Source organism: Clarias gariepinus, chromosome 24, assembly GCF_024256425.1.
Source record: "Clarias gariepinus isolate MV-2021 ecotype Netherlands chromosome 24, CGAR_prim_01v2, whole genome shotgun sequence".
Taxonomy (NCBI): Eukaryota; Metazoa; Chordata; class Actinopteri; order Siluriformes; family Clariidae; genus Clarias; species Clarias gariepinus.
In genome coordinates, this window is record NC_071123.1 from 3,455,102 (window position 1) to 3,478,329 (window position 23,228).

General features: G+C 39.8%; 1 protein-coding gene across 1 annotated transcript in view; it reads right to left on the bottom strand.

The window, feature by feature from the left end:
- The window catches only part of ass1 (argininosuccinate synthase 1), a 35,429-nt gene that overhangs the window by 6,502 nt on the left and 5,699 nt on the right, over window positions 1-23,228 (bottom strand). The window contains exons 3-12 of the mRNA XM_053484708.1: window positions 22,827-22,895; window positions 22,072-22,260; window positions 21,547-21,603; window positions 21,383-21,457; window positions 20,975-21,045; window positions 20,414-20,444; window positions 14,588-14,678; window positions 9,839-9,923; window positions 9,663-9,727; window positions 505-636 (exon numbers count right to left, since the gene is read on the bottom strand). Coding sequence (XP_053340683.1) covers window positions 505-636; window positions 9,663-9,727; window positions 9,839-9,923; window positions 14,588-14,678; window positions 20,414-20,444; window positions 20,975-21,045; window positions 21,383-21,457; window positions 21,547-21,603; window positions 22,072-22,260; window positions 22,827-22,895 — 865 coding nt within the window. The remainder of the gene's footprint in view (window positions 1-504; window positions 637-9,662; window positions 9,728-9,838; window positions 9,924-14,587; window positions 14,679-20,413; window positions 20,445-20,974; window positions 21,046-21,382; window positions 21,458-21,546; window positions 21,604-22,071; window positions 22,261-22,826; window positions 22,896-23,228) is intronic.

The following is a 23,228-nucleotide window of genomic DNA, read 5'->3' on the forward strand; positions in this document are numbered from 1 at the left end:
TTTGGTTTTGAACAGAAGGAGATCAAAGAGCTTTACACCAAACAACTATTATAAGGGGCGTTCGAGTCAAACCAGAACTTTTGATTGTGCAGAGTAACAGAACACAGTTATGAGAGCAAAAACTCTCTTTATTTCTCTATAGAATCGCCTGCTACACTAATGCACTTATACCAGTGTTTCACTGGTGCTTGGACACCATCAAGGTAGAAAGTTTTATTAGTATGAGATATCTGTGCTTAAAGTCTTCTGTAAATGTCAATTACTGTACATTTTTGACTTCATCCATCAGCAATTTAATCTCAAGTCTTGTTTTGACTTGATCGCGTAATGTGTATAGACACATGTGTAATAGATTCATTCAGGAATATTTAAAAACTAGGCCTTTTGATGGTTTGTGTCAATAAATGTTATATAAAATAATATTTTTAACAAGCAGCTTTTTGTTGTTATGGATAGACCTTCATGTGTTATAATGGCTCAAGCGTTAAGGTCTTTGCTTCATACCATTATACAAAAGCTCAGAGAACTTGACGCCCAGCCCTTGCTTGATGCGCCTGACCTCCCTGTCCATGGTGAAAGCCTCGATGTCCAGGTGAGCATGATGCAGAATGGTTCCTCCAGGGGTCTCGTAAATACCTGACAGGAAGCGAGAATGAGAAATGGACACATATGAGCATTATATCTGAACAGAACAGCAGACATTATTAAAAGAAAGATACAGCAAGCTGTTAAATTGTCTAGAAGATGCTAGAAGAGTCTGAGTTCGGTCTCGTGTCCAGGGATCATCATTAAGATAATGAAGTCTGCTGACCAGCATGCTGTCTATCACCTGTTATAGACAGAGCAACGAGCGGAAATGATAGGGTAACAACCCTCAGCTGCCAAGATCTACTGCCCTGGCTCTTCCACCCTGCAATTTACAACATCAGTATGTGTGTGTTTGTGTGTGTGTGCACGTGTGGAAGACGGATATTTAACTTATGCACAAATGAAGCCGTCATTCAGCTGTCAAAGTAGAAGCAGGACAGGAAGGTGGAAGGCTAAAATTTTATCCATTCGAACAGGTTTATACTGAGGCAGGTTTTAAAAAGAAGACGTGTTGTCTTTCTTGGATGGAACCAAAAATCTGAAGCTGCTTCTTGAGAGCCAAACTATAATCTCGGTTGAATTTATGGTTTGTATTTACAAGCACATAGTAATTACAGAAACTAGTCATTTATTTCAAACAGTAGTTTTAGACGGATATAAATTGCGTCACACCATAGCGTGGTGTTAATGCTAAGTATGACTATACAGTAGTGTCATTTTATTTATGCCGAGTCTTTTTGTTCTTGCTATTTACTGTACCAACAAATCTAAGGGAAACATGGATATTCCCCACACTTTAGACTTATTTCTGGGATAATTTATCCTTTACCTTGTTTGATACAAGTTACCGTATGCTAGCAAGAAGAGATGTGAAAAAATAATAACTTTATTTTTGACTGTACCAAGTGCAGAAGCTCATGATTGGTGCAACATAAATGCATATTTATGGCGTTACATTATCAAATCGCACGCATCAAAAGCCTCTGATCGAATTCGCTCATTACACACACTTACACCAGCCTCAAAACACCACGAGCATTAATTAGTCGAAGATGTGCGCTCGGTGTAAAGTTGAGTTTGGAGGTGTCTAAGGAGGTAAAACGTTGCCGTTTCTTTATAACCCTACAGTTTAAAAGTAGACTCAAGACGCATCTCTTTAATCTGGTACACACAAAACTCATCTCAGAACCTTATACTCCAGTACGTCTATTCTGAATGGCAACTACGCTTATTCTTCCCATCTGTTCTTTATCCTTCTTTTACCCATCCCGAGGCATCTAAGATTGTGCCTGCTTCAGTAGACAAAGGCCAACCCCGCGAGGTTTCTGAGGCATCCAGAGAAGGACCAGCTCCAGCTGGATTCTGCTTTATGATGGTTGGAGCTACACATGCTGCTCCTGTGCTCCCAGTGATCCAGACCCCATCTGCCCTTCACACCTATTGAATCATCCCTGTGCTGAACTGGACTTCATGTTAATTTAAATAACTCCTGTTATATTGAACTTTCACCTGCATAACACACATGATGTTATATAATTTCTATCCGTTATTACCCAAATGAGGATGGGTTCCCTGATTGAATCTGGTTCCTCTCAAGGTTTCTTCCTATTGCCATCTCAGGGAGTTTTTCCTTGCCAGTGTAGCCATCACCTTTGGCTTCATCATCAGAGACATTTCATTCATCATTTATCTTATTATTATCTAGAGACATTTTTCTCACATATACACACTTCCATAAATTTTCTTTTTTTAAATTTTTTTATTTCTTTCATTTTTGTGAAGCTGCTTTAAGACAATGAACATTGTTAACATTGAACTGAATTGAATTGGGGCGGTACGGTGGTGTAGTGATTAGCACTGTCGCCTTGCACCTCCAGGGTCTGGGTTTGATTCCCAGCCAGGCTCGATTCCCGTATCTGTGTGCATGGAGTTTGCATGTTCTCCGCGTGCTTGGTGGGTTTTCTCCAGGTACTACGGTTTCCTCCCACAGTCCAAAGATATGCAGGGTAGGCTAATTGCCGTTCCCGAATTGCCTGTAGTGTATGTGTGTGTGCCCTGCGATGGATTGGCACCCTGTCTAGGGTGTACCCCACCTCGTGCCCTAAGCCTCCAGGGATAGACTCCAGGTCCCTGTGACCCTAAATACAGGATAAAGCGGTATAGAAGACGAGTGAGAGTGAGTGAGTGAGTTGAATTGAAGTGGTACACTCAGAACTATTTACACATTTTCATACCGTGTGGTAGAAGTGAATTATTTTCCAAGTTTGTTCGGGAATAATAATTATGGCGGATGACATAGACACGTACAGCTGAGTAAAAATGCTGCCATTGGTTATTAAGTGAGGAACACGCTACACTTAATTAATCAATAAACTTTTTAAAGGTTTAAAACTGTAGATTGCAATTTGAATTGGATAAGCACCAAAGTATCGTTATAATATCGTATCGGAAAATGACTGGTGATTCCTATACCTACTAGCTAGAAACATTAGCGCTTAGTTGCTTCGCCATCATATTCTTCTGATTTTAAACAGTCAAACAACAAGACAAATACATTAAACTTTTTCATGTGAAACACACTAATTCTCAGGGTACAATAGAGAACAATATGCCGTATACAGGTATATACTGTATATGAATGCAGTTGTTGCTAACTTTGATTAGTTACCCTTTCCTAGCATTTTACCAAAACTTCTGAGGTAAATGTTCATATTTTATACAATTATTTCTCATTTCTAATACTGATGTTTACTTACATTGTTTGTATTCAAGATATGTTGTTTAACACTTTATATCTCAGTCCATCAGCACCGTATTCTCCTTATTTTAAACAGTTAAATGATTTTTGTAGCAGATCAGTACACGTACGCACATTTCATTCAAATACCACAGTGGCAATTTACAGTAGATACCTGGAGCCTTTGTATACCAAATAATTTACTAAAATATCTGAGTAAATGTTGACATTTTATGCAATCATCACATTGTAGTCCAGATATCCTACAGCTAGATACATGCTTTGCACTACGATAAACACTTGAACAAAAAGTGTGTAGTATGTTCACATTTTAAGCTAATTTAGCAATATTTTTCTAGCAATTTACCAAAATACCTGAGGTAAAAATCTGTCTCAGTCTTGTTTTTACATAATTTGTATTTCACCTTTTCATATTTAAAGCACAAAATTCTAACTGAGCTCTACGAGTCACGAGTTCTAACTGAGCAGAATAGAAATACACATATACCTAATTCAGTTAGGAATGTCTTCAAAAAGTTTGTTAATGCTAAATGCAATTATGAGCATTTATGAGTCTTTTTATAGCAAAGTACCAACATACTTGAGGTAAATGTTGGCATTTACTACAGGTTTGTCTCATTTCTAGTTTCACTTCATTCTTTTTTTCACATTTTACAGTATATATATATATATATATATATACACTACCGTTCAAAAGTTTTAGAACACTTTCTAACTCCATGATGGTTCCTGATTTTTATTTCTTTCTACATTGTAAAGGAATGCTTAAGGCGTCCATAAAATGCATTAATCTCCTTTGAACAGTTAATGGTGAGATGTTTCTGCTACTTCTGCTCTGTAAAGACTTCATAACGCCTCTAATCTCAGGTGCTGTTAATTGGTCATTTTTCAGGCTGATAACTCTAAATGAACTTCTCGTCTGCGAAATCCGTCAAGCACCATAATGAAACTGGCTCTCATGAAGGCCGTCCCAGGAGGGCGAGACCAAAACCTACCTCTGCTGCAGAGGAGACCTTTATTTAGAGTTACCAGCCTCAGAAATCACCAATTAATAAACCACATCTCAGATTAGAAGCTGTACAGAGCATAAGTTGCAAACACATCTCAATATGAACTGTTCAAAAAGGGTTTATTGTAAATTTTGGATGCATTGTTTTACAATGTAGAAAGAAATAAAAATCAGGAAGGACCATTAAGGTAGAACGTGTCCAAACTTTTGACCTGTACTGTAGTCAGTACTCTATTTCTCAGTTATATTGTCAGTTTTCTCTCGCCAGTAAGTAGTCTCTAACCAAAAACAAGGAACATAAACCAAAGGTCAGTAATTAAGTCTGAATTTATCCACAGGTTTCCAGCAAACATTCCCCCAGATCACAAAGCTCTTAATTGGGAAGCAGGCCTCAGGCCAGTAGAGGGAAAGCTGAATGACCAAAGATCCTTCTGCCCAAAACAGGATTTAAAAACGACTGATCTTTAAAGCACTGAAAGCCAGCAATCTGATACATTAAGACTCTGTGGATTTAAGTGAGGCCAAAGCCAAAGAGCTAAAGTGCTCCAGTTCCGTAAGGGGGCATCTGATAACTCTCCCTGAATTAAGCTCCCTAAAGCAACGGACTGGCTAGCCCAGATTATCTAGACAAAAGCCTGCTGATTTGCAAGCATTAATCTTTTAAAGTGTGTGTGTGTGTGTGTGTGTGTGTGTGAGAAAGAGGGAGAAAGAGAGAATAAGACAGAGAATGGGAAAAAGGTAGCCTAAGTGAGACAGAGAAGTATGTGTGTGTGTGTGTGTGGTTAAACTATCCCTTGCTTGGCTCACGGCCCTCTGGGCGTCCCGGCCTGCTAACACAGGTACGTCGAAGCAGCTTAGCATTCTTACTGCAATCTGAGCAGATATACAATGAGCTCACACACACCAGTAAGGAATTAACGCCAGGTTTTAACACTTCAAAGCCACAGTCACGAAAAAAAAATACACACACAGATTACACTCAGTTGCACATAACCCAAGGCGTGATCTGTTCCAGCTAATGGCTAATGATGGGATAAGTAAACTATTATTTTTTTGGAAATAATGTGGAATAATTTGTGGAAGAGACAGTCTGGACAGGAAGCCAGTAGAGTATCGCTGCGCTCTTGTCCAGCGATCCAGAAGAGAGAGAGCGAGAAGTTCATGAAACAGAGCGGGGTCGGCAACAAGAATCCAGCAGCGGACTCAGTGAAATCCGAAAGCGTGATCCAAAAGCAGTGTCGTAAAATAGACAAGGTCATAAACGTAGAGTAACCAAAAAAAAGGGGGTTAATTCGAAGGGCTCGGCACGAGACAAAATCCGAAGAACAGGCAAGGTCAAACACTGAAACGAAATACTAGAAAGTCGCAGGGAAAAAGCAGGAAAAATAAGCACGCAAGTAAGATACATCGACCAGGAGTGAATTCTTCGGCATCTACTTAGAGCCACCAATAGGTTGCCAAATTAAGGACAGGTGTACTCAGGTAATCAGCCCGGGGAGCACGGAAAACTTTGGGTGGACTTATGCTCAGGTGTACTAGGCAGATTAGACTTTTTAGGGTTTTATTTGGGAGACATGGAATAAAGGGTTGATGTGTCGCATAGTGGATGCAGGTAGGAGTGTGTCTTAATGAGGATGTTGCGGATCGCAAGCATGACCCTCTGTCCAACATGGTAGGTAGGGGCAGTGGAACGGTGGCGATCAGCCTGATGCTTAACCAGGGATAATGAATTGCAAAGCCTAACTCTTGCGCGCAGCCAGGTACATTTGCAACAGCGCATGAAAGCTTGGGCAGAGGGAACTGCCACCTCCTCCTCTTGGGATGGAAATATGGGAGGCTGGTAGACCAGGAGCGTGGGTCCTTGAAGGTCATGCACCAAATTGCTGTCTCAAGATACTGTTTGGCTCTCTCGGTCTGCCAGTTGGTCTAAGGGTAATAACCAAAGAATAGGCTAGGAGTAGCCCCGACCAGATTGCAGAATGCTATCCAGAACTGGGCAGAGATCTGGGGTCCGCGATCGGAGACAATGTCAACAGGGATACCATGAAGGTAGAAGACATCCAGAATGAGCAACTAGAAAGCGCTGGAGATCCTTTCGAGTGGCTGGTCTGGGCCAATCGGTCACTGCTTCCACCTTAGCTGGGTCCATCTGGACCTTAGACGGACCAATAATGAATCCAAGAAAGGAGTCTGTCCGACAACGAAACTCGCATTTCTCCACCTTTACAAACAGTTGGTTTTCAAGAAGCCTCTGTAGGATTTGGCGAACGTGCATTCTGTGTTCCTTTAGGAAGTAAGAAAATCAGGATGTCGTCCAGATAGACAAATACAAAAAAATGTTTAAGAAGAAGTCGATTAGAACATCGTTGACCAAAGACTGAAAAACAGCACCGAACGGCACCACCAGGTAGTCGTAGTGTCTTCCACTCATCCCCTTCCTTGATCTTTACTAGATGATAGGCGTTACGTCAAGTTTAGTAAAAAAAATTGGCTCCCTGAAGGAGGTCGAGGGCAGTCGACATTAGGGGAAGAGGGTAATGATTCTTGATTGTTATCTAATTCAGACCTTGGTAATCAATGCACGGCCGTAGCGTCTTGTCTTTTTTAGCCACAAAAAGGGACCCAGCCCCGGCAGGGGATGACGAAGGGCGGATGATTCAGGCAGCCAGGGATTCTGAGATATATCTGTCCATAGCCTTTGGACGTCCATTGTCGGGGCCGTGGTTCCATCAAGGGCCTGAACGGTCAATGGGTTCTCCAGCGCTAGCGTAGGGAGGTTAAGTTTCTTGATCTTTGTGGTGAAGATACGGTTCTGGTCCGATCCAGAGTCAATTAGTGCTGGAGTTACGTGAACCTTGCCTAGTACTATGATAAATGCTGAGAAGAGTGGGCGTGGCTATGGGAACAGTTGATGTATAATTTGATTTATTATTTTTTATTAGCTCTCTTTTAAAGGACAAATTTCACAGTTCTCCATTTTATTGTATTATTAATCAGTATCTGAATCTGGTTTTATGGAATCTGGTTCTGGTTTCGCCAAGTATGTTGAGACACACAAGGAATTTGGTTCTGGCTGTTTGTAGCTCTCAGAGTACAGACAAACATAAAACACTGTACAAGTAATTACACAGTAATTAGACAACGTTTAGCTTGTGATTAAATAAGATTAAATAAGGCGGGAGGAACCTGAGTATGTGCAGTACAGTGTACAATAACAATTATTTAAAGACAGTTGTAGAACGATTGTGCAAATAATAATTTAAAGACGGAGGAGGTGAAAGAAGTTGTGTCCTGGGTGTGAGGGGTCTGTGGAGTCATGGAGAGGAGACAGGGGAGCTCCAATGATTTTTTCAGCAATTTTTACTGTTTTCTGCAGTCTGTTCCTGTCCTGTTTTGTGGCTGCTCCAAACCAGACAGGGATAGATAAGCACAAGACAGACTTAATGACTGCAGTGTAGAACTGTTTCAGCAGCTCCTGAGGCAGACCGTACTTCCTTAGTTGGCGCAGAAAGTACATTCTCTGCTGGGCTTTTTTGAGAATGGAGTTAATGTTGAGTTCCCATTTTAGGTCATGGAAAATATCAGTTCCCAAAAACTTGAAAGACTCCACGGTTGACACAGAATTGTCAGATATTGCAAGGGGGAGTAGTGTTGAAGGCTGTCTCCTAACGTCCACTGTCATCTCCACAGTTTTAAGGTTGTTTTGACTGCACCAGAGCACCAGGCGTTCCACCTCCTGTAGATATGACTCGTCACCATCTTGGCTGTGTTCAATAAGCGTAGTGTCGTCTGCAAATTTCAGAAGTTTGACAGCTGGGTCTTTGGATGTGCAGTCGTTAGTGTACAGTACAGGGAGAATAGCAGAGGGGAGAGGACACATCCTTGCGGAGCACCAGTGCTGACTATTTGAGTGCTAGAAGTAACTCCTCTCAGCCTCACCTGCTGTTTCCTGTCTGGCAGGAAACTGGTGATCCACTGGCATATAGCAGGGGGTACAGTAAGCTGTAGGAGTTTACAGAAAAGGATGTCCGGGATTATCATATTAAAATCCAAGCTAAATTCTTGCATAGAACCCTGGGCAGTCAAGATGTTGGAGGATGTAGTGCAGTCCTATTTTAACTGCATCATCCACTGACCTGTTTGCTCTGTATGCAAACTGAATGGGATCTAACAGCTGCTCTGTAATGTTCCTTAGGTAGGCCAATACAAGTCGTTCAAAGGACTTCATGACCACAGATGTTAGAGCTATAGGCCTGTAGTCATTCAGACCTGTGATGGAGGGTTTCTCGGGGACCGAGATGATGGTGGATTATTTGAAGCACGATGGGAGAGAGCTTTACACAGCTGGAGAGATCTGTTGAAGATATGTGTGAAGATCGGAGCCAGTTGGTCAGCACATGCTTTTAGACAGGATGGGGAGACACCGTCTGGGCCAGGTGCCTTCCTGATCTTCTGTCTCTGGAAGAGACGTTTCACATCCTCTTCACAGATTGAATAATTAAAATATTTTGCACTTTTTGCACACAATTACAAATACTAATATATAAATAATAATCGTTATGATTTTTTAGGTGTAATCATGTCTACGACTACATACGATGTGTGCGATGTGCAACTGCAGTCAAATAGATCATTTTCCAGACACTGCAATGAAAACAAGAAAACAATGCCCGAGAACCATGTTGTTTATGCAGTTTATGTTTTTGCAGGATTTACCGATATGTCATCTGCAGGTGGATACAAATCTGCTACATTCCTGAGCGGTTTTACCTTTGGAAGGTTTTAGACTTCATCCTGACTGACAGCGTGACAGCTGACTGCGAGCCTGAGCCAGCGGGAACAGCAAACACAAACAGCGCACTAATCGTCAGTGGAGGGTTGCCAGGTCCACCGCACATCTGTTCGGCATTATTCCTTTGACAACCGTCAACCGAGAGTCATTTCCGATCCGTTACTCGGAAATGACCCGCTGTCTGACGAAGAATCGTGACAAGCGCATACAATCTCTCACTTCACTACGCTTTGTAATAAACACAGGCTGTCAGTTCCTGTTTCTGCAGCTTCCACACCAAACACCTTCATCTTTCTTTTAGACCAAAGCTACAAACAAATCTAAAATAAAATGTAGAGGTTTTAAATTTCTACCTGCCACGCTGTGGTAAAATGGAAAGGGAGTGATTTCACTGGTCAGTGTTGCACTCTGATGCGCACATGTGATGCATAGTTAAAAAAAACAACAACAACAAATCCATTTTTCCGGATGTAAAAAAGGGTAGAGCTTTGAAGTCACACGGATTTTATAAATACCTCTGGACTTCATTCCGACAAAGCGGTTTTCCACGATGTCGATTCGGCCGACTCCATGCTTTCCTCTGAGAGGAAACAAACAAAAAAAGATGTGAACAAGTATTCAAACCGCATCATAATGTAATGTTTTTAAGGATGAACGTTTTTAAGGATGAATGTTTTTCCGGGGAACTTACCCTACTTCATTGAGATAGGTGAAGATCTCAAGCGGCGTGTCTTTGGACGTTCCTTCTTTTAGGTGGCTCACCTTGACCGGTACACCTGTCACACACATTTTTTAAAATATGAATTGTCAAATATACTGTCAAAATTGTCAAAAATTATTGAAGGGTTGTTAAAAGGCTTTTTTTTTTCCTGAAACAAATATGATTTATTTGATGCTTTATCCTGTTCGTAGGTAGGAAAGAATATAAACATAAGTTTCAGTAAATAAGTTTCAAATAAATAATAAATCCAAAATCGCATATATTTAGCTTAACTCGCACTGATTCCTGACTTTTTAGACTTCCAGTATTATGACCTCATACATGACTTCATGACTAAACATGATCTTTAATAATGATTTGACATTAAGCATCTGCAATCCTATTGATTTATATTCGCTATATTTTTATTTATATTTCTTTCACGTGGAATTTAATTGCACATTCATAAGCGCGTTTTAAAAAATTCTAAACTAAAATGAAGAGGTTGAATCAAAAACTGTACAGCGCCATCTGTTGAATTTTGAGGTGAACTAATGATTTTTTCAAGATCGATATTTTTATAATAAAAGGGCGTTTTCCATTTCAATTTCAAAGTAGCATATCTTCTCTTCCCGCGGGCTGATTGCGATGAAACAAAGCAAACAAAATGCACCTGTAAAAACCACAATAAAATTCGTTCAGTAGTTTGTTTCCAGATGCGTGCACAACAAGCAGAAAAACAAAAATTCCAAAAACCATCACACACCGCCCCGCCCAAATTATATTTTCGTAAATATCTTCAATCTCAGACACGATCCAACAAAAACTTCACAGTTTTATTATATGTATTTATTTATTTATTTATTTATTAAAAGGCCGACTAATCCAACAAACCAACTGCCAAGGGGTTCCTGAACAAGTCAGGGTTTTTTCCGTTCGCGCCTTTTCTTTTCCGAACGGTCAAGACGAGCCAATTTGGCTCGGGAAGAAAAGCACCTAAACTCAATACGGAGCCGAAGAGATCTGGAGGAGGGATAGAATGATTTGGGAGGAGTGGTGGGAAGAGGTGAATAGCCGCACTGAAGAAAAGCACTTATAAATTCAAAAGCTTTACTACACTTAAAGCTGTGAAATCGTGAGCACAGCTTCCAGTAATTTAATTACACACTCCAGCTACTGTGTCACCATGTCCTCTTTAGGGAGAGAGAGAGAGAGAGAGAGAGAGAGAAACAGGCTTCAGATCTTAACTTTAACAAGAATAGGACCTAGTAAATATCATAAAGTGCACTCTGTATTTATCCCTGCAAAAGTATAACGATAACGATTTATCCCTGCTGCGGAAGTATAACGAACTATTAGCAGCTAGTTGGATTATCATGAGAGCCAGCACGTGAGAGGTGAGGAACAAAGCCGTTCGTAGTTAGATTGGAACTTTGCAGAGATGTTCGTGTCATATTAACGAGAAACCCGACTGGTGCAAATGTTGGAATTTAAATCCCAGAATTCAATGCAGCTAGATGACTCGGTCACGTCGAAGTTAGAGAAGAGACTCAGATATGATGATCTACGAGATGACAAGATAAAGACTAGACGATTAAAGTGCAGCTGCATCGATTTCTTTAGATAGAAATGACTTAAAGGGCTAAATCCCTCTTAGTGCCACTGTTCACAATTAGTTGAATGGCATTGTGGGTAATGTAGAAAACTATCGTGTAAGTTAATTATCGTTGGGTTTTTAACTCTTTAAATAAATAAATAAATAAATGAGTTTATTTATTTCTGTTGTTAAATGCGAGTGTAGAATTAAGCGCAAACTTTAAACATTTTGACCAGTAATTGCACTTTTCCGTGAGTAATGAGTTTGCACGCTTTCACCGCCTCTCTACATGAAAGACATCCAGAGTAAAAAGAAACAAAAAAGACAAACAGGACCCAGTTGAACACTCTGGCACGGAGTAACACTATCTATAAGAGCCACCACGCCTGGTCCAGCTCTCGCTCCTTTCACCCTACATCCTTTGGAGCCCCATAAATAAATCACCGTCAATAGGCTACTTATTCATAGCATGAAATGAGCAACTCGGAGGCCAAAGGTGGAAACGATGCAATAGACCAGGCTTAGGGTGGAGCTCCGGAGCGACTGGAAGAAAGACAAGAGAGGGCTCGAAGACTCTTTTGAACAGGCAGAAGAAGTTAAAAAAGAAAAAGTGCTGATCGTTTTTCTACCCTAAACCGCCTACTCCTCCTTTTCTATGCATCTGGGAGCCTCATTAGCATTTAGCATGCTTGCAGTTGCCAATCACGGCCGAATGGAGCGGTTCGGGTCGCCCTTTCTCGGCTGTGGGTGTAAAAGCCCTGTTAGAATGACACGTAAAAAAGGGACTTGACAAAATATTTTCAGACATGTTCTTTTGTCAGACGCCCCATTCCCATATCCTGGGAGCGCCCCGAAGGGTGCGAGGGCGCCCCGAAAGAGCAGGCCTCGTCTGCGTAACAATGCCGGGGACCACTGCAAATAGTTAATAATTAGATTAAAAGTTCAAATAAATTAAACCCCTGCGAGAATGCAGGAGTCTCTTGGACGCCCCCCACCCCAGTGTCTGTCAACGTGCGGGTCCTTTTCTCTGCCTCGGCCTCTCCTCAGAATAGTACAAAGACACAGCAGACACAGTTGTAGGAAAAATTAAAGCTTTACATTTTTCCTCTCTTTTCCCCTTCCTCAGGCCCTATCTCTGTCATTCTCTCGCTCTCTTTTTTTCTTTTCCTTGAGTGCAAGACATGGAAAAGCAAAAGGGAGGGGCCGGGCTTGTAAAATGACAAGAGGAAAAAGGTTTAGTAGTTAAAAATTCTTTTTAATCGATGAGAAAGCAAGCGCTGAGAAAGTAAGCGGGAAGAAAAGAAAAAACGAGAATAATAATTAAAAAAGGGCCATAAAGGTTTTTTTTTTTTTTTACAGGACCAGGGAGGAGGGGTGGATCTTTTGTGCGGTGTCAGTAAACCAGCTTTTCTCATGGACACTAAATGGAGGTGACTAAAATCTATGAATACTGATCAGAAAAGGATCATAGACTAGCTTAAACAACACAATGACATCACTGTCTGATCCAATCAGTTCACTGGAAACTCACGGCAAGCTTAAAGGGAAAAAAATAAACGCCGCTCCTTTGGTTCTCCATGAGGTTGGGTTAACTTCTCAAGATTTGGGGAATGTAGTGATTTATTGGTTTATATAGAAGGGGTAATGGCCTGCTTAAACAAGAAGCTGGGATATGTGAAGAATAAAGAATTGAGCTGTGCAGTAATATATGTGAGGAATAAAGGCTGAACTTAACTTAATGTGTCTTAATTTATTAACAATGTTGTTTGTCTCTCTCTTGTTCATTCTCTATACTCCCACATTCCAAAGATATGTAGGTAAGGTTAATTGACGTTCCCAAATCGCCTGTAGGGTGTGAGTGGGTGTATGTGTGTGTGTGCCCTGCGATAGATTGGCACCCTATCCAGGATATACCCCGCCTTGTGCCCTTATCATCCTGGGATAGGCTCCAGGTCCCCGCGACCCTGAATACAGGATAAAGCGTTGATGTTGAGTGAGTGAGTGTTTCGTATATGCCCTAGCCCACATGTCTATTAACCGTTACACCACAAGGGGGCGCATTTAAGGTTCAGGGAGTACGCGGTAGCAATAAGTGAGGACAAGTCACAGAGAGACAAGAGTAGTATTTTTCGACAACCTTGTTTTTTTATGTTCATTAAAATTATTCAGGCTTTGTTAATTTTCCCCCACATAATGAATCTGGTAATTATTTAATTATGGCAGTTAGGTAGGATATGTGGACCTCATATCTGATATCAGAGCAATATGTCGACAAAGAATTACATTCTTTTTGTATAATAATGAACAAAATGTCACATTTTTAACAGTTAATCATTATACTAAATGGTGTCCATGAAAAAAGTTATTTAACCTGTTACCATGTTATAAATAAGTGTTCCATCTCTCGCCTCGATTTAAAATATAATAATAATAATAATAATAATAATAATAATAAATGTGTGTTGTGATGTTATTGATAAACCAGAAAGCGGACGCTCCTCTAAACTTAAACCTTTCCTATGGTAGAAATCGTACTGACACTGGAGACCCCTTCCATCCATACATAAGATGCTTATTATTAGGTTTTTGATGTTACAGCTAGAACTACTATCAGAGACATATACAGTTTACGGCAATATAAAGCATTTGCAATGAAAAGTCTTTTTAAAGTCCACTTAAAAAAGAACCACCCATGAACACTCATTGCCAATTAGTTACTATGACAACAGTCGTAACAGTGGCATTTCTTTGATCAACACACTTGCACGGTATTGTTACTACTGCTATTACTCCTACTACTAACATTAATCATGATAACAGGTTTAATTTTTAGAATTTTTAGAATGGTCTTGAGCCCGGTGATCAAACTGAACCAGCGTCTGATGCCTGAAGTGTGTTGAACATCCTCTATCTCGTCCACACCGGTTCATTTCGCTTGTTCTGCAACATTTTACACCCGATGACTGACATTAGGAGCCATGTTTTTATATTGCGAGTGTATTTCGAGCTGTAAGTGTGTCAGAGTGGCTGGACCGAGGCTAGCAGGACTGAAGATTGGTCAATATCACGACGCAGCAGGGGGTCTGACTCTCATCACCAAGCTGACTGATAGGGGCAAGACACACACACACACACACATATACCTTTGCTAAACTCTATCTCCAGCTTGTCTGGTGTAGCTGGCGAGTCTTCGGGGTTCTTGGTCATCAGATAGAGGTCAGAAGGAGCATGACTCTGTGTGGGGAAAAAAAAACAGTAATTCTAGTGTTATTACAATGAGGACGAGCTTTAAACCGTATCCATAGTCCAGATCAAAATGATTTCCCAAAAAGACTCAGCATGATGGAGGCACAGTCAAGATTCGTTGGTGCCATTTTTGTCCATACTTTTGTGTGAAAAAGCAGACGTTTCTGTGTAGCTCGTCTCCGTCTCGTCTCCATCTGCATGGGGGGTCGCCGTAGCGTACGGATGCGTCAGACGGAGAGACCCCCTGCCAATTACCTGACATTACAACGAGACGGCAGACGACGCATCCCGAGCGCAGGCAAATTGCAGGGGAGCTATGCAAAGTAACCACCGGGCGCATTTAAATGGAAACCTTTACCAGACACACATCACGATAACTAATCTACGTCCAAATGAGGGCCTTTGCTTTTCCTTTTAACTAAACAGCATACCCGGCTGCCCCGGCGTCACCTCTATTCTTTTCCGCTTCACCGCTTTCTGTCACGAGATAAGAAGATGAAAGAGTAAAGCAGCACGTCTTTCTTAAAAGCCCAAAACTGAAGTGTATGCAGTTTTTCAAGCATAGTGAATTCTTTTTTTTGTTTGTTTTTTTGTTGCTAGAGTGAACTAAATAGTAAAAGGCGTTACTTTGAAGTTCTGAGTGCACTTGTGGAAAGTAAAGAGGCAGAAATGTGATAGAATGATAAATATTGATCATTGAAAAGTCAATTGTTAATTTTGTGAAAAAAATTTAAATAAAAAGAAAATTGTGTTTTGGGGGGTTTATTCATACTGGGACGGAGAAAGTGCTCTTTAAGGAAATTTACGACTTAAAAGGAAGCTAAATGGAAAGTTTTTTAATTAAGGCACTTCTTCATGCCAGTTCTTCATTTTTTCACCTATTAAAAAAAGACAGACTTTTCCTCTCCTAAAAGAAAATACAACAAAACAAAACAAAAAAAAAAGGAAAAGAAACCCGTTTTATGTTATTATGGTAAAGAGAAACTTCATATGTTTTGAAGATTTTTTCTCTGACTCCAAAACTGGAGACTCCTTCATTAAGTAGATTAAGCATTATTATATCAAATATAATTATGTCTGCCACCTTAAATACAGTCCACGACAAAAAAAATAAAAAATTCCAAACCTAAGAACTAACTCCAAACCGTTCTCTCACAGAAAGGTAACAGCGCCAAGCCAAAACGTTTTACATTTCCTACAGTGACGACGAGCTTCCACATGGTCAGAGCTCGACACACACAACATCATCAGGTCCACGGAGGTAGAAAAGCGAAGCACGAAACAGGGCCGCGCAGCTAGAATGTGAGCAGATCAATGAATTTCAATTGGAGCCCCCTGCAGGTGGAGCTGGCCCTGCCGCACGGCCCTGACAGAGAGGCGAACCGTAGGCAGAAAGGAAAGCTAGAGGGAGAGAAAAGAGGGGGGACATTGGTGGCAAATGGTCCGTGAACTGGCCCATCATGTCTCCGCTTAGGCGGCTCGCTATGCGGGTCTTTATCCGGCTCTGCCCATATTGTTGTCCTCCGAGGCGAGTGAATGCGTGGCCCCTGAAAGAGTACCACGGCATGAACTTAGAGCGAGTAAATTTCTCGCTTTCCACATGTTAGCTGCCTCATTGCCTTTCAATCAAAGACCTGGAGCTGAAAGTGAGAGACACAGAAAGAGAGAGAGAGAGAGAGGGGTAAAAGAAGAAAGAGGGGGGGGGATGAGGGTGGGTGAGGGGTAAGGGGAAAGCAGTAGGGAAAAGATGGAGGGACAGGAATGAAGATAAAGCATTGAAATCGGGGCACTGGATTGGAAGTGATGTTTAAATCGCATGTCTTTTCACTATTGCACTCTCTCTCTCTCTCTCTCTCTCTGTCTCTTGAGCAAGTTGTTGGTAAATCAAGAAACATGGAATAAGGTTGTGATGAGATCTTTTGCATTTTGCATTTGCCCGGCAAAGTATTAAGCCGAAATAAAAATTTAACCCTCTAACATTCAATCTCGGCTCAGATATATTAACACCGTCGCTCCAGCTACGGTGGACAAGTCACATGGGAAAAGGAACTTAACTAGAGTGAAGATTTCTACGTGATTACGGTTGAGGTGAAAGAATAATAAATCAATTTCAGTCACATGTTTGTACTTCACTTGAGTAGTTTTATTAGGAGACACTTTTTTACTTTTACTCCACTATATCACACAGCAACAGTCTGTACTTCTACTTCGAGATTTTTTACTAAGAATACGGCTACTGTGAGCTTAAACACAAAAATATCAGTACTTTTGATATTTAAGTACATTTGAAGGTGAACACTTTTGTACTTTTACTCAAGTCGACATGTAAATTGAAGACTTCTACTTTTACTTAGGTTTATGATTTTTGTACTTGTACTCACCACTGTCAATAAGTAAGGAATAAAATACTTGCAAGCATGCTGTTATAGAAAAACAATTTACGGAAGTCAACTTTGATTTATTATTTCATCATGTCTTCCTATAACATCATGTCCCGAAGTGATTTATTAATTTTATACCACAGCAATTTGACAAAAATGACATAAAACTGGAGCCTACCCCAGGAGATTTAGGGCACGAGGTACACGGGGTACACCCTAGATGGAGTGCCAATCTATTGCACACATACAGTACATACATACACACGCTCATTCACACACTACCGGCAATTTGGGAACACCAATTAGGCTAACCTGCATGTCTTCGGACTGTGAGAGGAAACCGGAGTACCTGGAGGAAAACCCAGCATCAAACTTTATGCAGACAAACATGAGGCAGGAATCGAACCCGGAATCTGGAGGTGCAACCATGCCGCATATAAAAAAGAATGATATGGCTTCTGTGCATAGTTATAGAATAATTATATAGACTCATATAGCAAAACTGGGTTAGCACTGTCGTCTCGCCCCTCCAGGGACCGGGTTCGATTCCCACCTCAGGGTCTGTGTGCATGGAGTTTGCATCTTCTCCCCGTACTTGGTAGAATAAACCCCAGGTCCCCCATGACCCTGCGGTGGAGTGGTATAGATGATGAGTAAGTGAGTGAGTAATCATGATATCCACTCGCGGTGATTTCATTCTGCACTACTGTTGAGACATTTGACAATAAATTATTATCTTCTGAGCTGACTTTAATTCATCACACCGCTACACTCTTGATTATATTTCTATCACATAATTTCATTCATTCCTTACATAAGATAATCACCATAACAGTTACACTATTTTAATAAACTTTATCATGATTTTTGTCTGAAAGTGGTATATAATGGAATATTGTACTTCCATATAAAAAGATTTCTTAACTAACTTAATAATGCAAAAGTCATAAACTTTACATAATTCTATTAGTTAAACTTTTGGATGTCTAAGTCTTTTGCACAGTACTCTATACCGCACTGTTCTGCAATAAAATTTCTTTAATTTTATACACACAAACATATGCGCTCAAGTCAAACCGTACACATTTTATTTTAAATCACTGCTTTTTTTTTTGCTTTTTTTTTAGATTTGCTATCTGAATAAGGTCACCTTTTTTCCCCTCTTTGCTCTCCAAAAACCAAAGTGACCACCCAATGCTCGGCATCTTCCCCCCTCTGGGCCGAGTGTTAATGAGCTCATGACCGGCCCAGAGACACGTTTCATTTCCTCTCCGGCTCGGAGTCACACCAAAGGTCTCATTGTATTTACCAAACAACAACGCGTCTCTTTCATATCTGTCCTGCGGGTCACTCCGAGCTGGGCCGCGGCCCTTTAAGTTTGACAGAGATGCTGTTTTAATGAGTACTGCCATGGCTGGAGGACACGTCTGAGGTCAAATCAAGGGGGACAAGGAGGACGAGTGAAGGAGTAAAGAGGAGACTGTGGCTACATTTTAAAAATGACATTCTGATTATTATTTAATTGAAGAATGGAATACTGTAGGTATAAATGTAGGACTAATTTAGGGGGGGATCTTGAAATCTTCACACTAACACTCACTTTACACAAAATGGACTCACCTTTAATAATAATTTCTAATAATATTTTATATTAATAATTAATTTTAGGCAGTAGTTAATTAATGTAATTAATTACATTCAATAATTTTTATCTATACATGTGTTATTCTTCCCTCTTATATATATATATTTATACTAAATGATACTAGCATTATAATAAATATTATAATGCAAAGTTTTATTGGTATACATTATATATTATATATTGACATATACGATAATAATAGTTATATTACGTTCATTTGATATAAACATGTTGTTTTTCATGCTATTTTTTAGCCTGACTTAAACCGCATTTAAAGAGAAAATATGTTAATATTAAATTGATGTTATATTACTATTATTATTACACAGTATATATATATATATATACACAAAAAATGTCATAAGCAAAATGCCATAGTATTATTATCAACTTTTTAACATTTTTCTCTATAATAAAAGTGCTTTTGCTGTAACACATACCAGCCTCAAATCGGAGAATTATTCATCACAATCATCCCTGATCTAAAAGAATAAATGCGAATCCCACAGCGCTGGTATGATTGTGCCCATTCCAGCACAGTCTACAGGAATGAATAATCCCTAACCCGTCTCACAGACAGCACATGATGTCTCTCCATCCTTCCTTCGGCCTCATAATCTCTTTCTCTCTCTCTCTCTCTCACTCTGTCGCTCTCTGACATGTATGTGTGACGGAGGCCTTTATACTTTACTGTTAATGGTGACATCCCGGTGTCACGGTGTCACCCTGAAATGTTTCCCCTCCCACGTCGAAGCCCAAGGCAGACAATGGTGGCCCCGAGAGTGCCGGGCAGCCAGGAGGCCCAGCTGGGCCGGGCATTCCCATGAAATCAGAAATTAGCCAGGGCCGCTGTGAGGACAGGTCACTGTCTGTCTGTCTGTACGTCTGTCTGTACATCTGTCTGTCTGTCCGTCCTAGTCTCATCACAAGGCCTTGTTGGCAGAATTTAATGGGTCATGATCGATTTCATAAACATTAAAAAAAAAAATCGATTTTGTTACAATTCGAAACAAATTTACCAAATAATTCGATCCTACCACAAAGGATGCTGTGCTGCCTGCCGATATGTGAATAGTTCAGAGTGCACCACCTGTGGGAGAATAGTGGAACTGCAACATTTTACCCACTTCAAATATGAACAGGTATCAACTAAATAAAAAAAACCCCTCAATTTTGGAGTCAGTGTGGCGATACATGATTTGCCACACAAAAGAATCACAAATCAATTTTTCCACCTCATCGCTAATAATCAGCAATACGGTGACGATTTCTCTAAGGAGATAATGATGTTACATTAATGGATTAAAGGAGTCTCCAGCGTCAGTTCTCTGTAACAGTCAGCGATGTAAACCTGTAACTTTAAGGAAAGTCTTTTTGATGGAGGATTGTATTATTTTGCAGGTTTTCTGTAGTTTTTTTTAATTCATAAATTCGAGTAAGGTTGTTAAAAAAAAGGTGCTAGTAAGAACGTGGAAGATCCACAACCTTAACTGTAACTTGCAACCTGTAATTTCCAAGATTTTGGTGAATCCTTTCGGAACTAGACATCGCATGTCTTCATGTTAGAATGCATTCAAACTCTGCTCTTCACTGTTCAGACGAATGCTTCATTTAAAATTACTTTTAATTATTTATTTTATATTGCAGAATTAAAGAAATAAATAAGGTAGAAATGATAAAAGGCCTTTTATTCTTACCTTGGGGTTCTCCAGGATTCCAGACTCGTAGCTGTAAAGAAAAAAATAGAAAACAGACAAAACCTGGTGTGACTAAGATGAATATTGGAGGGTCATAATGATCTGGAATACTGTAATATGGATATTGAGAAAGATTGTAAAATATTAATAGCATGATACATGTTATGCATTCGTTCATTTTATATACAGCTTATCCTGTGCAGGGGGTAACGGGAAGCCTGGAGCCTACAGTGGGAGAAAAGCCCCCAGGCACTGGGAGAACATCCAGAAACTCCACACGCACCCAAGGGGGGATTCGAACCAGGACCCTGGAGGCGTAAGACGACAGCGCTAACCACTAAGCCACCATTTTTCTGAATTATGTACTGGACGTCACATCAAGATCATCTAATCCACGTATGTTGCTGCCATCCAATTTTTATTCAAATCGTGTTCAAGTGTCGGATATACAGGTACACCACAGTATAAAGAAGAAATAAAAGTAATTCAGGTTTGGGAGTAAGTGTGAATGTTTTACAGATCTAAGTGTCGCAGCTTGAGACCCGATCTGTAACATCTCACCTGATGTGCATGAGGTTGGCGTCCATGCTCCACGGGGCTTTCGGAGTAACCGGGACAGAAATGCCATGTTTCTGAAACGAGAACCAGAAATATAGAAATATTCTGATGCTAAGGAACACCAGTAAAAAGACCAAAGCCTAAAAACTTAAATAGAGTGTACATAAGAAAGTACAGGTCAGACCCAGGAGGAAGCCTTTGATTAGAGACTCAGAATAATTCTCAAATCAGCTAACGTACAAATCATCAAGTGATGACATCGAAGATTGCGTCCAATAATTTACCTTCACTTTAATGATCATTTACATCAACGATGGTGTTTTTTTTTTAAAATGATTTTTGAACTTTCAATTTCATTAAATTTCATTTGTATAGCGCTTTTAACAATCGTTCAAAATGATCAGATCGTACCTTGGCGTACTCCATGAGGTCCTTCCGGCCCTGGAAACGGTTGTAAAATTCTGGGATCCTCCAAGGGGCGATGATCTGACGTAGGGAACAAAAAAGAAAAAAATGTTAGCATGAATCAAGAAGGTACAGAGATTACGGGCAGGAGAAAAGCATCCGGTCCTCACCTTGACTTCAGGGTACAGCGCGTAGCACGTCAACTCAAACCGAACTTGATCGTTGCCCTGAAAAATAAAAAAATTATAAATAGATTCATTTCTAAATGATACATAAAACAAAGATTTTTAAAATGTGCATGGCTAAATATATCAGTTATATTGTACATCCAAGAATGCAGACGCCTGCGGTACAGAAGAGTTTAACTGACATTATTGTGATGTTTGTCTCCATCTAGTGGTGAAAGATAAACTGAAAAAGTTATCAAATTCTTTAACTCATTTTATGTGATCTTATTTTATTTATTTTTAAGATTAAATATCTGTTCATTATCAATCCCAATTAACAGAAATGTCTATTAAAACATCTCTGAAATAAAATATATCTAAAATTCTTTCACACACAATATGTAAATAACAATTTTATGATAAAAATATGTGTGAAGCGTCAGTGTGGGTTTATTTACTGTAGCTTCATAAACCTCCTGTATTACAGAAACACCCAGGTTAGAAATAAAGCCTCGTAGTTACTCTGACCTTCCCAGTGGCTCCATGAGAGACGTATTGCGCCCCCTCCTGGCGGGCGATCTGCACCTGGCGCCGGGCGATGCAGGGTCGGGCGATGGAGGTCCCCAGTAGGTACCGGTCCTCATAGATGGCGCTGGCCTGCACCGAGGTCCAGATAAACTCTTCTACAAATTCAGCACGGAGGTCCTCGATGAACACCTGTCACACACAAACACACATCACCAGATCATATACACTTATAACCATTAATACATTATTTACTACATCATTAGAAAGAAAGAAAGAAAGAAAGAAAGAAAGAAATAAGAAAAAAAGAGCAAAAGGAAGAAAGAAAATAAATAGACAAATAGAGAAAGAAGAAAGAAAGAAAATAAATAAATAGACAAAGAGAAAAAAAAAGAAAGAAAGAAAGAAAGAAAATAAACAGACAAATAGAGAAAGAAACAAAAAAAGAAAGAAAATAAATAGACAAAGAAAAAAGAAAGAAAGAAAAAAAGAAGGAAGAAAATAAATAGACAAAGAGAAAAAGAGCAAAAAAGAAAAGAATAAAGAAAATACATGGACAAAGAAAGAAAGAAAAAAAGAAAGAATGAAAGAAAATAAATAGACAAATAGAGAAAAAGAAAGAAAGAAAAAAAAAGAAAAAGACAAAGAGAAAAAAGAAAAAAGAAAGGAAGAAAATAAATAAATAAACAGATAAGAAAGCGACTGTATGAGTTTTACAGTATAAACTCTCACTCAGAGATAACAGCTCTCTCCATTACCTTCTTCGCTCCAAGAGTCTCTGCTTTCTTTCTGGCTGCTTCAAAGTCTTCCTCCTGTCCAATATTAGCCTGCACACACACACACACACACACACACACACAAAATCAGAACTACAGTAAGATGTACATTTTCCAATTTCCTCTTTTTAATTATGTATTCATATTAGACAGAATTTTTAAAAATAATTAAAAACTTTTTTCATATAGGCCAACACGCAACACATACAGTACAGAACTTAAACCCACAACTCAGAAAGCTGCAGAAAGATCCTTTTTTTTAAACCCCTCCTTTAAATTTTTTTTTCTGTTCTACTTAAAAAAAAAACTTTTATTTAACCTAAAGCTAAAGCTCATTACTAATTGACAGGTCTTGGCCTGTTTTTGTTTTGCCTTTTTTTTCCT